Source organism: Equus caballus, chromosome X (assembly GCF_041296265.1).
Source record: "Equus caballus isolate H_3958 breed thoroughbred chromosome X, TB-T2T, whole genome shotgun sequence".
Taxonomy (NCBI): domain Eukaryota; kingdom Metazoa; phylum Chordata; class Mammalia; order Perissodactyla; family Equidae; genus Equus; species Equus caballus.
In genome coordinates this window covers 119,020,402-119,039,601 of record NC_091715.1, presented here as the reverse complement: position 1 = coordinate 119,039,601, position 19,200 = coordinate 119,020,402, and the positions used below count along the sequence as shown (strand labels likewise).

Genomic DNA, 19,200 nt, shown 5'->3' with positions numbered 1-19,200 from the left:
TGTAATCAATTTACTTCATTCAAACAATTGGCAATTGTATTTTCAAGCAACTGGCAATTTCATCTGCTTTACCAAGTTTTCCAAAAACACACAACTGAGGACTGATGGCAAAGAGAAACAGCAACGATCAAGGAAAGACCATCTGCTGCAGCAGTCATTCTGGGACAACAGAAGCCCCTTAGGAATCTGGCCGACTCTGAGGGCACTCACCCTACCTGACTGAGATCCCCCATCATCTTTCTGCCCCCTTATTCTCCCTTAGCTGGAATGAGGGTGGCATTTAAAAATATAATAGAGCTATGCTATATGTGGCTTGTTCTTGCAATAAAACCCCAATTAATCAGTTCCTACCTACATGGATTCCACAAATAACTGGATTTTTTGCTTATCCTCTCCCTTCTAGAAAAACGTCAGTAAATAAGGACCTGCAGTGATTGTTCAGGACTCTGCTCAGGAAATCAGGAGGCCTGAGTTCTAGTCCCAGTTCTGTGACCTCAAACTCTCTCCTCTCTAAATCTCTTTTTTATAACATTAAGATGATATTTATGGTCCCTTCTGTTTATAACAGTCTATATTTGAATAGCAAGGGCTTAATTTTAGAAACATCTTTTTAGGCTCAGTACATTCAGCCTAGTCTCCTGTACCTTCTGCACCTCCAGTCCTACCTATGACAATCATACATTACATCTAACTTTACATATTTAACAATCATACTTTACTTCAGTTTTCAAAGCACCTTCACAGTCATTTTGTCATTTGTTCTTCATAAAATCCCTGTAAGGTACACAGCTTAGGCATAATTATTCCCATTTGTTAGATGAAGAAACTGAGACCTAGACCAGTAAAATAACTCCTGCAAGGTCATAGGGCTAGATAACTGCAGAGATGGAACAAGAACCCAGATCTTCAGACTCCAAGTGCGGTGCTTTTTTCTTTTGACAAATATAATATTAATAATGGCAACTAATATTTGTTTGATTGCTCACTATATATCAAGCACTTTCCACATATTTTATCATTTATTTTTTACCACAACGTCATGGAGAGGGTACTACTGTTTTCCCCATTTGCCAGACAGAAAAAACTGAGGCTTGGAGGGGTTAAGTTCCTCACCCATGGCTATACAACTAGAAAGTGATGGATCCAGGATTTGAACTGAGAGAGTCTGACTTCTGAGCATAACCACCATTGCTATCCTACCTGGCTTGGTTATACAATATGGACCTTAAAGAGGAAAGAAGGTCAAGTTCTCTCTTTGGTTGCCCTATCTGGTGGAGGAATAATAATAATGATCATTCCAGGAAGGTCAAGGCAACTAATCAGTCAGCAAATATTTATTGAGTGTTTACTATGTGTTCAGACCTGTGCTAGGATGCAGATATTACAGGAGGCCTAGGCATAATTGTAAACCTCAGTGAATTGGAAATCCACCCAAATGCATACATTTGGGTTATATAAATCTTGACATATATGTGTCATAAAACAACTATGTGATACAATAATTTAAAGATATTAAAACATCAAATTTTCAAACAACATTTAGGGGTCTGGAAAAATATTCTCACCATAATATAAGGTAAAAAGACAGGATGCAAAAATGTACATATAGTAAGACTCAATTTGGGGTGATTTTTACTTTACTTGGATGGTTTTTCTTATCTATATTTTTGAAGTTTTTTTTGGAATAATGAGCATGAGTTAATTTTACATTTTAACTTCCATAATCACAAAAAATGTCCTACATTTTAAAAATCTAGTTTTCATTAGAGGAAAAAAAAGATACCAGTAAATGGTAACATAATAAAGCCTGTGTTGTAGATTTAGTACAACACTCTGCTGGTAAGGTTGCAAAGCTTGGTGGAAAAGACCCCACTCTGGGAGTCTGGCACTCTAGATTCTCATCTTGCTTCTGCCACTAGGGAGCTGCATCACCTTTGGCAAATCTCTTCTTTCTTGGCTTCACTTTCCTCGTCCACAAAATGAGGTAGTTGGACTAGAAACACTTGATCTATCTCCAACAGTCTGTGATCTATAACAGGACTTCAAGACTTTGTTTTGCTCATTCCTGACTATAAATCAGAGGGTGGTAAAATGACAGGTTAACATTGGAGGCACTAAATGGAAGACACCATTAACCATGGCCCCTGAAACTCATGCTTTACTGCATTTCTAATTTACTTGCTGTGGATTTATTCTTCCTCTCTGCCACCTATTTAAAAAAGACAGGGCTGTCATTATTTTCATATATAACATCGTTGCGTAGCAGTGAAAGTTAAAAGAAGAAGGATTATGTTGGGAAGACAGCTTTAGAGTAGTGCCAAGAATTAGAAGACCTGCATTATAATCTCAGCTCAGTCACCCACTAGCTGTGTGACCTTGGACAAGTCACTTAGCCTTTCTGTTCCTCAGTTTCCTCATCTTAGAGAAAAAAAAAGATCATTGATCCTGCAAGACAACATAACAGTGGGCTTGGATAGGAGATGAGAAGAGGTGATGCAGGTGGAGCAAGGACACTATGGGATATGAAGGAAAAAATTGCTTTTGGTTATCACCCACATCTGGGCCTGCTGGAGACAGCATGCTGGTAGATCAGCCCCACAATACAGAGGAAGAGAGGGTAGGAAAAAGACTGCATTGCCTAGTGGTCCTCAGCAGGATCCTTTCTAGTGAGCCTTTGCTTGTGGAATCGGCTAGTTAACCTTTGCTCTGGAGAGAATGGAGACTGAAATGCTGGAAAATCACATTAGCAAAATTTCTCTTTTAACCTTTTCCATATCTCCTTCCTTTGCTATTTTTGGTCTGACTTAGGCAAGCAACATCAAAAGAAGAAAATCCATCCACTCAAACTGATATGCTCTAAACTTCCATCCACACATCACCCTTAATTAAAAGAACTCAGAAAAGTCATGGCTGGGAGAACTCCACGGGCACCACATTTTTCCTTGTCTAAGTGAAGACTCCAGAATTCACTTTTCCACTCTCCCACTTTCAATCACATTATAATAGTCTTTACATTTGAAGAAAGGTTGTTCTTTCTTTCAAGCCAGCAAGTGCCAAGGTTATCACCTTACTATCCGTGTTGCTTTATCCAAAGCATATCTGGTTCAGAGAAAAAATACGTAGGGATTATGTCCTTCTAAACAATTCCACTCAGTGATGGCATGATTAATCCTAATGGTGTGTATGCTCTGGCTTTTGGGGGCATCAAGTCAGTTCTTTCTTTCTCCTTTCCTTTGTCCCAAAGCAAATCCCTTATGCCTGAGGCAGCATTATGAGTACTCAAAGATGACCCCATCTAGCCTGGTTCCAGCTACAGATTCACAGAGGCTACACACTAGTTTGGAAGGCTTTAGGGATGGCCATAGATGGGAAGAATCTATTCCACTGCTTGGTTTTGACTAATTCTGTTCCTCTCCTCTGCTTACCAACCACCTCAGTACTCTGTGTTAATAACAGCTACTATTTATTGAACACTTACTATATGCCAGGAATCATGGTAAATATTTTACATGGATAATCTCACTTAATATTCACAACAATTTTATAAGGTAGTTATTATCATGTTCACTTTCATTTCACAAATGAGGAAACTGAGGCTCAGAGTAGTTAAGTAATTTTCCCAAGGTCACATAGCTAGTTAAGAGACAGAGCGAAGATTCAATGGCAGGTAATCTAAGTTAGAGCCATTCTTTGCCCTCTGGTTCCTTCCAAACTAAGTAGAAGAAACAGCCTTCTACTAGCAAGGGTCAAACAGCAACCCCTCACTCCAGAGAGTTAGGTATAAAATCCAAGGGCCAGGAGTGAGTGTATAAAGAGCTGGGGAGCTCCAGGTCTCTCTACCCAGGAGAAAGCTCAACTTTTCTCATTGTTTTTGGTTCCTCATGTTCTATAGATCTACAGGCAGTAGAGGGAAGAATTGGGGACACTAATAGCTGGGACTGACGGAAACCAGGAGATCAAAGGACATCCTTAGTAACCCTTGCACAAAGTAGACTGAACTCTTGTAAGAGGCTGTGACATTTAGTCAAAGGGTTGACTAGACTCAGAGGTATGCCAGTAGTGGGTCTCTGTTAAGCTGTCATCATCTGGATGGCAAGAGACTAAAAGGATTATCAACTGCTAAGTGTCCCCAGGAAGCGGCAAGGAGCAGGAGAAGATGTATGCAGTGTGTTGTGGTATGGCAGTGCCTTCTCTCGAGGAGAATGGGCACTATGGAGTGCCTCTCTCCTCAGTTCTCTGGGCTCTTGACTCTGGGACTCACAGAGAAATCTCACTCATTAATGGCCCTGCAGTGCCCAAGGAAATGAAGGGGCTTCCTCCAGGGAGGCTCTGAGCAGTTCCTTGCTGCTTTTCTTTGTGTCCCTCCGTAGGCAGCCCCATTTCTAAGAGAAGCTCTAGGGCCTGCACAGCCAGTCCCCTGGGTGCTTGGCCCAAGTGTTTTGTTCTGAATCAACTGTCAGAAGACATGTGGATACCGCTTGGGCCTTTTGGAAGTCAGGGAGACTACTAGTATACTGTTTAGATAATGGGTTGTCACGAAAGAACAGAAAGGATGACTCATTTTGTGGCTGGAAGCAGATGAAATTAGAGATGAAGATAGCTTATTTGGGAAAGAAGACTCTAGGTCTTTCCTTGAACCCATAGTCCTTAGATTATGCAGAAAAATGCATCTCTGAGTTCTTTGACCAGAGAGTACTTGAGTAGCTGTCACTCACAAGAGGCAAACTGAGTGGGCAAATTTGGATGCATGGATGAGAGATGTAGCAGGTCATGGCGGTAGGCTGGTGATCTGGATGGGTGCTGTGATGGCTTTATTGGCAGAAAAGAATAATCTTGGGTTTGGGGAAGAGCTGAGAACTGTAGAAAGGCTCAGAGGGAAGAGGGCCGCTGTTCAGGAAGGAAATCTGGTCCCTAAAGTGATAAGAGATTTTACTTTTCAAGTGAAACTAGGTTTCTGTTTTTAGGACAAAAAGCTCAAAGGATTTTAAGCTAATGATTATATTGATAATAATAATATCCAATATGTGCCAGCCAGTATTCTAGGCACTTTATGTGGATTTGTGAATTATCTCATTTAAAACTCCCAACAACTCTATGAGGTGAGGACTGTTATTATCCCCTCCCCCATCTTATAATTGGGAAATCTGCGGTACAATGAAGTTAAGTAACTTGGCCCAAGGTCTCACAGCTAGTAAGTGAAGAGTTGAGATGTAAGCAAGGATAAGCCACAATTGGCTGAAAGCCCTGTCCATTGGTTTCAAGGATTCAGTAGTTTCACCATAGCCTTATAAATGCACGGACTAGATGAATATGAAGAGAAATTTCTAGATATAGAAGAATTTGAGGGGCTTTGTTTTGGATGATCTTTCCTCAGCAAGAAATGAAGTCAGACTATTACTAGAAGGGGAGGGCGTAGGAACTGGACAAGAGTGAATGATAGGGTGTCAAAAATGGAGGCCTCCTCAGAGACCATCCAGAAGAACCTCCCATTTTACAAATGATAAAAATTAGAACCAGAGAATGAAGTGACTTGTCCAAGGCCATCCAGGCAGTTGGTGGCAGAGTTGAGACTGGAACCCAGATCTCCTAATTCCTGCTCCATTGCTCATTTCACTCTACCACTAATCTCCCTACAGCTTTTACTGCTTCCCAAGGCCATAAGAAACATGGTATCAAAAATGTGATATTTTCTGTAATTTACTTTATACGACTTCAACATAAATTGTGTGGTATATATGTGGGTTATTTAGCCTGAATCTACACCCTTGGGGTGGTCAGTTATCCTTATTGGGAAATACACAGTGCAGGACTGGTTATTTAGCATCTAAAAATTCTAATCAACAAGTTGTTATACAAGCATTTCAGGTATCTTTACCTCTGATGAATACCAGAGGCTTTGTTAATTAACATTAAATTTCCATTGGTGAAATCCGTAGTGTTTAACATATGCGGATTGGCTAGAAATATGGTAGAGGAGTTCTCAAACTAGCAAAAAGAAGATTTGGGAATCTTCCAAGCTCTATAGTGTTATCCCTTAGAAATGGTACCCTAAGTTAATGTGTAAATAGTCCTGTGCACAGCCACTAATGAAGATTCTTGGTTAGCTGCATCCTGCCACTAGAACATTGTTTTGTCTGCCTCAAGTGAACCTTCATGCAAGGTGCTGGTGGAGCACCTAAAAGGAAAGGGAGCTGGACTTGACTGAGCCTACAGAACAGGCTGTCCAGTTATTTTAATGCCTCCTTGCGATTACTTTAATGAGAAACAGAATTTTGTCTGAGACTTACTTTTAAACCTGGTAGTGAGATTATGGGGAGAAGACCTATAGCCTTCACTCTATGGCAGGCTCTTGATATCCAATAAAATATACCTAATGATTGTGAATGATGAAGTTGGCGTAGGTCAGTTTACAACTATACATCTCTATTTTGGACCGTGGTCTAAAGTTGGAAGCCTCTGTCTTGGGGTTTACGGAAAGCTCCTACCCTGGGTGAATGTTTACAGAGCCTTACTTGACCCAGCAGCCTCCCAGTTGTGGGCCTAGGATTTGCACGTATCAGAATCGGAGCAGTTTTCCCTATAGCACCCCCTAGAAGTACCTCTTCTGACCTGCTGTTAATGACCCTGTGCCAGCATTCTGACCTTGCTGCAGACCTCAGCATTGCCTGGGGGAAGGTTAGTCAGAGGTGAGCTGGCACTCAGCCATGAAAGGACACTGGATATATAACGTATGCATGTAGGACCATAAGTATGTGCACAAAGGAGAGAAAGTTCTGCCACACTGAGGTACCTTGATAGCACACTAAGAGAAAGTCAAAATAGGTTTTTCACTAAGAAGAGATTTTTCTCTGTTTTTCTCAGTATTTATAACTACCAGTTAATAAGGCTTCCCTCGATCAGTAACTTAGCTGCTAGAGGGAGGTGCATAGTGTAGTGCAGAAGTCAGAAGCTCACACCTTCCACCTCCCACTGCCCTAAGTCCTGTTGCAGATGTTTTGTTTGTCCCACAGTGGTTTAAAAAAATTGTATTTGAATGTCTTCAGGTAAGGGCATGGACTCTCCAGATTGCCACAGGCCCTACCATTCCACACCTGGACCAATTTCCACATTTATGTGATCTGCTTGGCCTCTGTAATCGTTTGAGATTTTAACCCCAGTTGAAGTTGAGTCCAGGCTCCAGGGGCAGGAAGATCGAAGAAGCCAGCTGTTTGACCTTGAGCTAGATGTGATATATATTTTGAACCACTTCTGATTCCTCTTTTATAAAATGAGGATGAGAGTATCTCCTTTCTAGTGATGTTGTGGTGATTCCGTGAGATAAGGCATGTAAAATGCTTAGTGCAGTGTCTTCCACGCCGTCTGGGTTCAATGAATGGTAGTTATTGTTATTTCAGCCCCAGTTTTAAAGATGTTGATGGCAAGGATGGCACAATGAATGCTATATAAACTGATTGCAATACATCCATTTTTGACAAATAACTGGGCATTTGCCATGACATCTAGTTTATAGCATGGCTAAGGACCAATCATTAGCTAACAAGCAAAGAAGGGAAGAAGCATTGTCAAAATGAAAATTATTTCCTTGTCTCTACTTACTATCTCAGAGAGCAGTTTTGCTTTGTTTACCTCGGAGACTATGACTTGAGGCTAGTCTCATAGTTCTTTCAAGTCTTGGATTTCCAACCTGAGAGCCAAACTCACTAATGCTTGCATGGGCCAATAGCACCTCACTCACAGAAGTAACACATGTGAAAGTGCCTGGAACAATGCCTGATGCTTAGTGGGTATTCAATAACTACTCAATCTGAATCCATATATCTCTCGTTGCAGTACAAGGGCTAATTAAACTAAAATGATTCCCAAATTGAAAGTGCTTTAGAATCACCCATAGAGCTTGTTAAAAAGGCCTATCCTTTTCTTTTCTGATTTAATACACCTGGAGTATGACCTAGGCCTTCATATGTTTAACAAGCATCTATGGTGATTCTGATGTAAGTGGTCCAATTCAAGAAACACTGTTTTAAATTAACCAACAAGTAGGTTTGGAAATAGCAATGAGATATAAGAATATTTGAGAATCTGTAACAGGTTCTGGCTGACTGTGGATGTTAGCAGGCTTTCTACCTTAAATTTACAAAAGTGTTCACCCATATCCACATCCACGCAATTACTCCTCTGTGGGCTGGGTCCTGATCCCTTCCTATCTCATCCATTGCTGGTAGCCTGATCCTTTTCTGGCAGCTGTAAGGATGAGGGCCCTGGTTGCAATGAGTAATTGGCAGTGTAGATCAGTCACGGATAATTGGAAGGGGACTGTTTTTGATAGCAACAGTTTTTAAAAGGTTAAAAAAAAACCTCACCACCACCCATCAGAAACTGATTTTACTTCTGAAAATATCCCACAGTAATTGTGGGGAATCCAGAGGCTGAGAGCATCCATTGCAGCAAACAACCAAGCATGGAAGAGAAAACAGACTCACTACTATAAGAAGGGTGTGACTTGAAGGGTTAAAGGCAGCTAAAATCTTAGTGAATAAACTACCAGAATTTATCCACGGAGAGGGTCAAAAGTTGCAAAATAGACGAAGTGTATTTAAGGGACTCTTCCTCATCTTTGAGTCTCTCAGTGCCTCCTGAATGCCCACTATCCATTTGGTGCCCAACCTCCTTGGGTAAGTGCTGTGTTCTGGGTCACTTACCTGTCTTGGAAAACCTCCTCTGAGGATCTTGCAAGCTAATATGTGGTCTTCTGATCAAAGAATTATGGTCAAAATATTAACGGCTGAATAAGGATTTAACTCATTCTCTTCCAGATAGCAAGCTTGCATTTTACCACAGGCCTTCATTGCAGTTACACAACTATATGAATTTGTGGAATTTCAGACTAATGGCAGACTGTTCGGAAGGGCAATATTTTGGGTAATAGGATGCCATTTGGTAGTCCTCAAATGACACCAAGTGATTTTAATGACTTCCCTGGAGCAGTCTTCAGCTCAGATATGTTATAAAGTGACATTATTTCCCTTTCCTCCCCTCTACCTCACAATGAGTGCCTGGCACCAGCCTTGAAAATGGAGTCAATTTTTCAGGCTCCTAGGGAAGCAGACAGAATTTGGGTTGCATTGTACTTCTTGTTTCTAACCCTGTTTAAGGGAAGTCAGACAGCTGAGGAGCAGATGCTACATGCCTCCTTCTGGCATGCCTTGACCCAGAGAAGCAAAGTGGAAAGGCAGTTGGAACTGCATGCCAATCTTAGCTCTCTTGGGCAGGTTGTTTCTAACAGGGACACTTTGGGGTGTGGCAAGAAGCCAAGAAACTGTCATCTAGGCTCATGAGCTACCTCCTCTCTCAGCCTGTGTTCCAGTCTCCATTCCAAATCCCTACAAAAAGCAACTCTAAGTAGATACTCTCATCAGACATCTAATCATGCCACCTACAGACATGGCTGAAATGGACACTGGGTTGTTGGGAAAATGATAGGGACATCCTTGAGTTAGAATGAGCCAAATGTGTCTCTTATAGAACCTTCTTTGGAAGGCAAGAAGGCACAGATGTGGGTAAGAGCATGTCTGTGAGAGCCTTTTTCTTTGGTAATCATAGTCTCCCTATTATGGACTCATCTTACTCAAAGTGTGGTTTGAGTACCAGCAGCATTGGTGTTACCTGGGAGCTTGCGAGAAATGCAAATTCTTGGACCCCACCGCACACCTATTGAATTGGAATCTTCATTTTAACAAGATCCTCAGGTGATGAGTGTGCATATGAAAGGTTGAGAAGTCCTGTTCTAGACTGAACTGTGCCCCATAGGATTAAGGGGTCATTACCAGCTGTGTTTTCTCTCTTCATCCTTACCCTTGTTCCTGTGTCTCCTCCAAATATGGACAAATGATGGTTGTTTTGAGGACAATTGCCAAAGAAGTCAGTGGCAGTTAGGAACTGAGGAGAAGGGAGGTCCAGACAGAGGGATGTAAAACTTCTCTGGCCAACACTCAAATGAAAATCCAGAAGAAAGTATTCTGGTTATTTCCATTGGGAGGGAAGCCAGAGTGTACACTTGAGACAGGACAAGGGAGGGATGGGCGGGGGGCATGGAGACACTGCTCAGCTAGGCTTCCAAGTCCCTCCAGAGCTACTGTTTAGCACCAGTGAGGGGGATGCTGCCTCATAACCATTGCATTTCACATGCCATCCCAGGAAAGGAAACTTGCAGTCTGAGACCCAGCTTTCTCACCACCTTTCTTCCCTTCTATAGCCAGCCTCCTTTCCATGCCAGTGCATCTCCTGCCAATGCCCACATAGGCACCTTCAGACTCTACAACAGCCTCTTTCTTTGTTTTGGTAGTACATATAAAAAGTTTACACTTTTTTAAACCACTTTATTGAGGTATGATTGACATACAAAAAGCTGTACATATTTACTAGCTTAATAAAACGAATTTTTACAAACTTCGGCTGCTTCCCAAATTACCACAAAGGCTTTTAAGTTCAACATAGTGCAGCTGAACCTGTCCTATACCTTAGGTGTTCTTAACACCTAACCTACCATGTATAGGGAGCTTTTTACTTTGGCCTGTAGAGGTCTTCCATGACCAGGGCCAGCTGATCTTTAATTTGGGTAGAGTGAACAGCCACTCTGTGCATCATGTCCAGAAACACCCCTATTTGAGTATTTTTCTTTGAAATTGAGGCATTATGGTTCCCTTAATCCCTTGTTTTAAAGCAAATATTCCCCCATTAGGTATATTAACCCCTTATTAGCCACTTTCAGCTAGATCCCTGTATTAGATAAAATGCTGTCACCTCCAAAGCAGAGTGCAGGCCTTCAGGAGGATGGACCAAGAACAAAGATATTCTGATGGAGAAGGAGCATCAGGTCTGGAAAAATCCAGAGCAGAGCACAGTCCCTAGGCGTTTATTGTGGATGGGATACCAGAATCAGGGGCTGGCCAGTTAGAGACCAGCAAAAGGGCATGAGCTGGGCAGACAGAGCAGGAAGGGGAAATAATGGCAAGAGAAGAGGAGGTAGAAGTGTGAGGAAGACAAATTCTGTTCATCTTAACCTTTTGTCAAGTACTGACCCCCTTTTGGTACCGGGCTGCTGCTGTAGCTCAAGGCTCATCCCACACACAGGCAGAGGCTATTTGTATCTCTGTCTGGAGCCCAGACATTTCCTGAGGAGGGAGGGAGTTTCTTTTGTGTCTGCACAACTCCCACACTCCTGTTGAAGAATACCCATCGCCCCCACCTAGGGTTTTAATTGCACCCTCCTATGGACATTTTATCTAATTAGACCCAAAGTATCGAAGCCAAAACTTGATTCTTTTTAATGGACCAAGTAAAGTATGCAGCTAATTTTCCTGCTCTTCAAAGAAGATAGAAAGTTTTATGAATGGTCCTTCAAATATATTTGCAGTGTCAACCTAACAAGTCCAAAGTTAAATCATCTGAATAAGCGTGTTTATTTCCCTCCCCCAAACTTAGGAATTCTGTCTTCTAAAATTTCAGCCCTCTCTTAAAATCCATGCTTTTAATCCTTTAACCAGTTGTATAAAAATGACGACTCTCTTAGCCACAAAGGAATACCAATAACGATGCCTCAGCAGCTTCACTTATTTTTCAATCTGTTCAAATGAAATCAGCCAATCACCTCTGACTACCCATAATATTGAAATTTAAAAATATATCAGGAGCCAGAAACATAATCAAAATCTCAACCCACCCCTACTATTCTCATTCAATCTTGAGGAGTAGGGAGGGAAACGCAGAATTAAGGAAACAACCTCAGCGGCCGGCCCTGTTGCCCAGTGGTTAAGTTCACACACTCCACATCAGCAGCCCAGGGTTTCACTGTTTGGTTCGGATCCTGGGCATGGATATGGCACCACTCATCAGGCCATGCTGAGGCAGTGCCCCACATAGCACAACCAGAGCTCTCACAACTAGAATATACAACAATGTATTGGGGGGCTTTGGGGAGAAGAAGAAGAAGAAGAAAAAAGAAGATCAGCAAGAAATGTTAGCTCAGGGCCAATTAAAAAAAAAAAAGGAAACAACCTCTGATGGAGGCAGAAGTGGGGGATGTGGAAAACTAGTTTCATTTTAAGGAAAAATGTTAAAATTGCTGAAAGGAAGAAAAACCATGGCTCATTTGGCAGTAACCATACATACAGAACAAAATAGTTTTCTGTGTTCCTTCCCCTCAAACCCTTCCTGTCCCCCGCCCCCCCACCTCCACTTAGCAGATCAACAGGAAGCTGCTTTCTAGGGGAGGTAAGACACTTTGCGGGAGGCTTACCTTTACAGCCTGCTGATTGCCATCTATTTTTATGGCCCAAATGAACAGCATCACCTTTCTCCCTCCTCTCCACATAAAAAATAGATTTTAAAAAAACCCATAATAAACCTTGTGAGAAGGTGACTTAAATCTTTGACTGGCACCACTGAGGCGACCTCTTCCTGCTTCAGTGGGCTAAGCCAGCTGGCCAGAGAGGCTGAGAAGTGAGCTAAGCCAGTGAGCTTATTGAAGACTGGCCAGCAGACAGAGGAGAGAAGGAGAACAGCAAAGGTGCAAAGATGGGGGCGTGGGGGTGGGAAGTGGAGCTAGAGCAGTAGACTTGGTTAGTACAGGAAGATCTGTTTGAGGGCAGGAGCTGTGATATTGTGGGTCTTCAACCTGGTTCCAAAGATTACATGAAAAGGACAAACACGAAAACAAAACAAAACCCACCAGAGAGCAGAGAATAGGATCAGGGAAGACATTTCCTTCCCAAATGGACTTAAACAGTTAAATGGATCCTGGCAATTAGAATAATTAGATAATTAGATTGTGACTCTGTGGGCAAGAGACGGAAACCTGTCTCAGCTAAGTACACTTGGTAGCGAAATGCACTCAGTTATAAAAGGAGCATGCTCTCAGTTAGCAGGTGTATTTCAAATGGCTTGAAAAAAATTAATGGGAAAAAAATTTGCGGCTGATGAGTTAGATTTAGCCAGCCAAAGGTATTTTGCCTGGGGATCCATTAGAGCTTACATTCCTAAGTCTCACTCTCAGTCCCACCGTCACTATTGTGCCTTCATCAACAGATTTTTATTTAAGCCAATACGTTTAGAGCACAATTCCGTGGTGAATAACCTTTAAGGTTACATTTGCCTTTTTCTTGCCTTGCAAACAGTACGTAATCCAGAGCACATTTGTTGGCTATAAAGGTGTACAACAGCAATTTTTGCAATGACAGTGCGGAGAGGGAATATGAGATCTGTGTGCTAATGAGCTGACACTGCAGAGGCTGGGGCGATGTAGTGTGGAGTGCACTACAAGTGCACAGCAGCAAGACACAGGAGGGGACTTCAAGGGAATCGGAGGTGTTTCCTGAGGAACCAGGGCAGCAAAGCAAAGCCAATGGGACCCAACAGTCCCTTGATCTTTCCACATCCCTCAAAGCCCTATGATGATCAAATCTGTTTTTTTAAAGAAGAGAAATGTAACTTAAAACATGTATGCACATCTTTTTTTATATATACTGATCATGTGTACATGGGTGCCTGTGTGTGTGTATGAATGCATGTATCATGAAATCATTAATATTCAAACCATCCTTCTTTCTGGGGTTATCTAGCTAACTTGAAAAGTAAGGCAATTAATCCTTATGAAATGGGGACATGTGTTCTGAATCAGATGAGTCTCTTTGATAAACTTCTATTCACCTCTGAGCTGAGATCCCAAATGAACCACCTTTCAAAGCCAGAGAGGCTTTTATTGGCCTCAAGACACCGAATGAAGTTGGAACCTGTCTTAAGCAAACCTCCTGGGGGCTATGCAAAAAAAAAAAATAATTGGTTGCTGGTGAAGAAGAGTCTTTAAATAACTGATGCCTGCGATTCATTGCAAGGAAACCCTCTGAATACATTGGGGAGGGGATGTAGAGAGAGAGCAGAGAGCAGGGACACATACAAAAGGCATTACCCTCTATTTGTTCTTTGGATATTTGTTTACCTGCATATCTATGCCCCCTGAAAGTGTGTGCCTGCCTCAGGTTTGAGGGTGCAGGCAAGAAGATGGGAATAAATCAATTCGAGTGCTAGGGGAAGCCGAGACTAGGAATTCTGAATGGGAACAAGGGAAAGTTTCTTTAATTTTTACTATTCTATTCTATATTGAACCAGATAGGTGGGGCAAGTGACCAGATTCGGACTCATCTGGGGTTTTCTCAAATTCTCCCTAGGTCTCTAGAGAAGGGCAGACCAGATGATCTAGGGATTTTTTCTCTGCATGATAGTGCCATCAACTGGAAGGATGGAACCTGGGTCACCTGCCAGGCTCCAGTAGTGAACTAGTATTGTATGCCATCTGAGATATGTGATCTTCACTTCCATGAGAAACAGAACAATCAAGGCCAGGTGGAGAAATGAGCTACACCTCCAGGGTTTCCCTGGCCCCATAAAATGATTGTTTTCTGCATTCAGAGACTATCAGACTGTGGTTCAACTAGTCATCTTTCTCCTACTAAGCTTCTAGGCAGCAGCTGCCGGGAGACAGCTTTGAGATCTGGCCTCCATTCAATGACTGTGACATTCAGAGAGGACTGTTTTGGGGACCAGAGAAGATGACAGCTTTCTTCTGTCTTCTGAGCTGTAAAGTCTAAGAGTGCAACAGGCAGCCGGGTAGACATTACTGGTGTCTGGATATTTCTCCCATGTGTCTCAGTGTGTGCATACGTGTGTATTTGGCATAATTAAGGCCAAGGTCATCTTTTTGTTTTCTTTGTCTTTTTCCCAGTGAGCCATACCCCTTATCCCACACTTTCAAGCCCCCAGCCATAACCCAGCCTGGTAAGCTTGTAAGCAGAAGTGATTTGGGTTTAGGGTGGGGGGTTTTGATCAATTTCTTTTCCTTTCATGGTTGTTCCTTTATTACCCTGAGACGTAAGCGTTAAGGCAACTCAACACCAGTATGGGTGACTTATTGCTTCTTCTCAAACCTGAGCTTTTCACATGGCAAGGATCATTTCCTGATTGATCCTTGAGCAGGGTTCTAATGGCCCTAGGCTGGTGAGTGTCAATCTGATTTGACCATAAAAAACAGGACCAAAACCCTTGGAAATCAATCATTCCTGAGAATTCAATTGGCATTCTTATCCCAGTCATCAGTGGAAAGACCCTAAAGTGAATTGAAATAAATATTATTTGTTATTAATAATAATAAATCCTGGTAGTTTCATGTATTTGGTTTTAAATCTGTTCTAATTGATACTTAGGAAGCTTCATTCGAGATTCAGCCTCTTGACAAGATCCCAGTGCTGCAGGATTAAGAGTCAGATGTGTGTTGTAAGAGCTGTAGAGACAGGCTGGGATTACGGAAATAAGATGCAAAGTATAGACAGACATTTTGTAACTTTCACACTTAGCTGGAATTAATAAGTTCCTATTTTTGTCAATGTCGGAAAGCCAAAGAATGTCAAATACAGAGTATCTCAGAACATGTTCATATAAGGATCTGTACCTTCAGCTAAAATTTTCTTAAAGCTGATAACTGTCAAATTTTTTGCAAAGTACTTCACTCCCATCCCCTTGACCTGAGTCTTTAGATTGAAGGAAGCTATACCCTTGGAGATCCTTTCAACAGTTTCTGGAACTCACATATCCTTTGAGGCAGAAAAATTTAAAGAAAGTCATATACAAAGTTTCACCCAACCAAACACAAATATCATTTCTCCCTTGAAAGAAAATCAAAAAACAAAAATTCCAAACTACACCACGATAAAAGCAAAACATATTTATGCCATCATCAGCCTCATTGTTGTGAAAACTTTTAGTGAAATAAGCTCAAATGAAGAATTCTCAGTCTTTCTCATCAAACATTCCATTCAAGAAAAACCTGTGTCCAACAGGCTATTAGTCATTCGGGTTCCCGTGGTTTTACTTCTCAAAATGTCCCCTTTCCAGAGGAACAATCATAAGCACAGGGCACAACTAGGTATTTCAGAAGTGGCTTTGGGGTGATGAAATTCCTCACTTTTGACGTTCAGTTTTCCTGCTGCACGCCTCCCCCTCCACCTTTGCTCTAAGTTTGTCCTTAACAACGAGGGGGGTGAACAACATTAGGGGAGATGATAGAACAGAAGGAGCTTTCTAAATAGTCACCTGAGCACTGTTTTCTCCCTTCATCTCAGTTTGCCAGGCATTCATCACTTGTAATCAGTTTGTAGTCTTATCAGTTCCTATCAGAGCTCTCTTGGTAAGAAAGGTGATATTCTAGGACAGAAGGAGGCCAGGGAACCCAGACTGATCTGTCCCTCAAGGTCACCTGTTTGCAGAACTTCTCATATTTGGCTCCTATAATATTAGGCAATTGTCAAATTCAGCTCATTTCTACAGTCAGGCGCTAGCTTTAACAGTCAAGTAATGTACATCCTGAATTGACTCAATCAAGAGGCTTCTTTTTTTAATCCCATCTGAAGAAATTTCCCTGAACAACCATGCTATTTTTTCCAGCCAAGAAAAAGGAGGTGTGGGGGAGGGAACGCCAATTTAGTAGGGAGGAAAATAAAACTTTTGCATCAAACATTATTCACAACAGAGTTTTGTTCACTGCCTTAAGTCCCTCCCCCAGCTGGATCCTCCAGAGTTGATGTATGCCGCATAAAACCTGTATTGACTAGAGCCCCTAAAATGTCTACTGAGGCAATCACCCACCCCCAGCATATATGCAGACCCCAAGTCCCACAAGCAAAATGCAAATGAGGTCCCCAAGCTCCCAAAGGGAGGACAAGCAGATCTACTTACAAGCATTAGTCACAGAAAAACTATTGGAGGAATCCAAGTGATCTACGTGGTAATTCAAATGGAAGGGCTTCTCGGTGGTGTTCTGGTTGGTGTTGTATAACTGCACGGCAAAGCGGAAAGCGCTGTGCTCCTGCACCGTGTTTCTCATGAAAAGTCCACCTATAAGCAAAGGGAACCGAGATTTGGCTTGTGTCCCCCCAGGACGGGTTAGAAATTGGGGAGCACTACAGATACGAGATATCCCTCAGTGGTACTGGGGTGCGCGGTGATGACTGATTTTTCAACCTGTGTGTCTTTCAAGACTCTTGTGAAGTCAAATTTTGGACAAGAGAAACCTGGTTTTCCTTTAGACTGAAGAGGAGAGGCTGCAGAGAAGAGGGGAAGGAAGGAAGAGGGGGCTGCTTTGGGGTGGGACGATGGAACCCAGAGTGGGACTTGGTTCTTTCTCAGGCAGTAGCTTCCTCTCCCCCACCCCCCACCCTAACGCCCATCTCCACAAGCTGGTTCATCTTTTCCTGGCGCAAAGGGAAAGGCTGGGAAGAAAAACAATTTCATTTCCCCTATCCTGTTCCTCATAGCCACCTCCCTCCCCCATGACAATAGAGGGGTTTAGTTCAGTAATGGCAACAATTCTAACTTCTCCACTTGTAAATACAGACAGAAGCTGAGAGAACTCCCTCCCAGCGCCCGGAGCCTGGCTACAGACAGACACAGCGGCAATTCATGAATTCGTGGTCTGCGTGACTTCGCTGCTCGCTGGCTCAGCTCCTTGTCTCACTCCCGCCTCCTACCCCATCCGCCCCCCACCCCGGTTGCTGCCCGGGTCTGCGGGATCCAGAGTGGGCTTCCGCCTGCCCCCAGCACTAGCCTGTCTCCGGGGAGCCGGAGACGTGGGACAGGGCACCCCGGGCCGGGTTACACGCCCTGGCGCAGCCAGACAGGCAGCATCACCCTGGGACAACTTCCAGCGGCGGCACGCAAGCCATGACAAAGTCCAGAGCAACGAGCCGAAAAGCCGCGACTCTTCACCCCTTTGCAGCCTTTCAGCCTCCTGCCTGCCTCCCTTGCTCCACTCAGCTCGGAAAACCTGGCAGTCCACCCCCGCCCCCTGCCCCAGGAGACCCTTCTCTGGTCCCCGATGCTCCCCAGACCAACAAGCTCTCGGGGCTCAGATCCCCGCGATTCCTGCCCGATCCCCGTCCCCCGTCCCTTCCCCAGGCCATGCAGGACAGGGACCCACGGCCGCCGTAGCCACGCCAGAGCAGTGGTCTCGGGTGCAGGAGAGCCCGGCTCGACTGGCTGGCTCACTTGCGCTTACCTATGCTGATGGTGTTGGGGAATCCTCCGTGAGAATGACCCAAAAGCCCCAGGACTAAAAAGAAGACCGCTCGGAGCACGCTTTGCCCCATTTTCTTCTGCCTGGCCATGCTACGCCTAAAACGAAGCTGACAAGAGCATGGGCGCAACTCGGGAGTCGTCAAAATAATAATAGAAAAAGAAAAAGAATTCGCCGGCTCTTACACCCCCTCCCCTCAACTTGCTCTCGCTCACTCTTCCTTTCCACCCCACACTAGTCCTCCTCCTCCACCGCCTCCTCTCTCTCTCTTTCTCTGTCTCTCTCTCTCTCTGTCTCTCTCTCTTGCTCGCTCCCTCTCGAGCCCAGGCTCTCTCACACCCCCTCCCCGCCCCCCACCTCACTTCTGTCTTCACACCAATCTGGAAGGCGGGTTCATTGGCTGCAAGCTTGGTTCGCCAAAGCGATCTCTCTCCCTATCACTAGGAGAGAGAGGGAGAGAGAGAGAGAATAAAGACCTAAAACACAAAACAAAACAAAAAGGAGAAGATATCGAAAAACATAAAAACAAAGAAACAAAAGAAAGAAAGAAAGAAATTATAAAGAAAATCTGAGACTTTTCTCCCCCAGAAGATGGTGGGTCTAAAGAGGGGAAAAAAGAAGCAAAGAGCGAAAAGGCTCAGCGCCGGTGAATTGGGCTCTTCCAATTGGGCCGGTAGGGGGATATTGATCAAAGTTGATCTGACGTGGAATTAAAGCCGCACACCGCTTAGCTCCACTGCAAACTGCAGCCCCGGACTGCAAAGCCTCGGCGCTGGCGTTTGTCAACACGAGAGACGGGATCAATAAAAATACACTAGTCCTCACGTGGACCAGCCTTTCAAGCTGCAACCGGCCCTTTGAAAAAAGGAAAAGAAAAAAGCTGCATTGCCTCTGCATTTGTGTGTCTGTCTTAAAGAAGGGGGGTCTTACGAGGGCGGTTAGTGGGTACTCCAGAGTCTTTGTAGAGACTCGGAGAAGCAGTTCCCATCACAATGCGCCCAAAGATGCTGCGCATGCCCGGTCTGGTCGTGCCGCTCAGTTTTTACAGCAGAGATCCGAGGGCGAGTGAACAACCCCCCCCA

The 19,200-nt window shown here is 43.5% G+C and overlaps 1 protein-coding gene across 9 annotated transcripts in view; it reads right to left on the bottom strand.

The window, feature by feature from the left end:
- GRIA3 (glutamate ionotropic receptor AMPA type subunit 3) overlaps positions 1 to 18,784 on the bottom strand; it is a 272,512-nt gene extending 253,728 nt beyond the window's left edge. For 8 of the 9 annotated variants that reach the window (XR_011434854.1, XR_011434853.1, XM_070257725.1 and 5 more), the window contains exons 1-2: positions 18,101 to 18,234; positions 16,783 to 16,941 (exon numbers count right to left, since the gene is read on the bottom strand). Coding sequence is in view for 7 of the 9 variants with exons in the window: in XM_070257725.1 (XP_070113826.1) it covers positions 16,783 to 16,941; positions 18,101 to 18,209 (268 nt within the window). In the remaining 2 variants the exon portion in view is untranslated. Of the gene's footprint in view, positions 1 to 16,782; positions 16,942 to 18,100 lie in introns of all 9 variants that reach the window. The other variant, XM_070257723.1, reaches the window with a different exon arrangement.
- Positions 18,785 to 19,200: the final 416 nt, after the last annotated feature.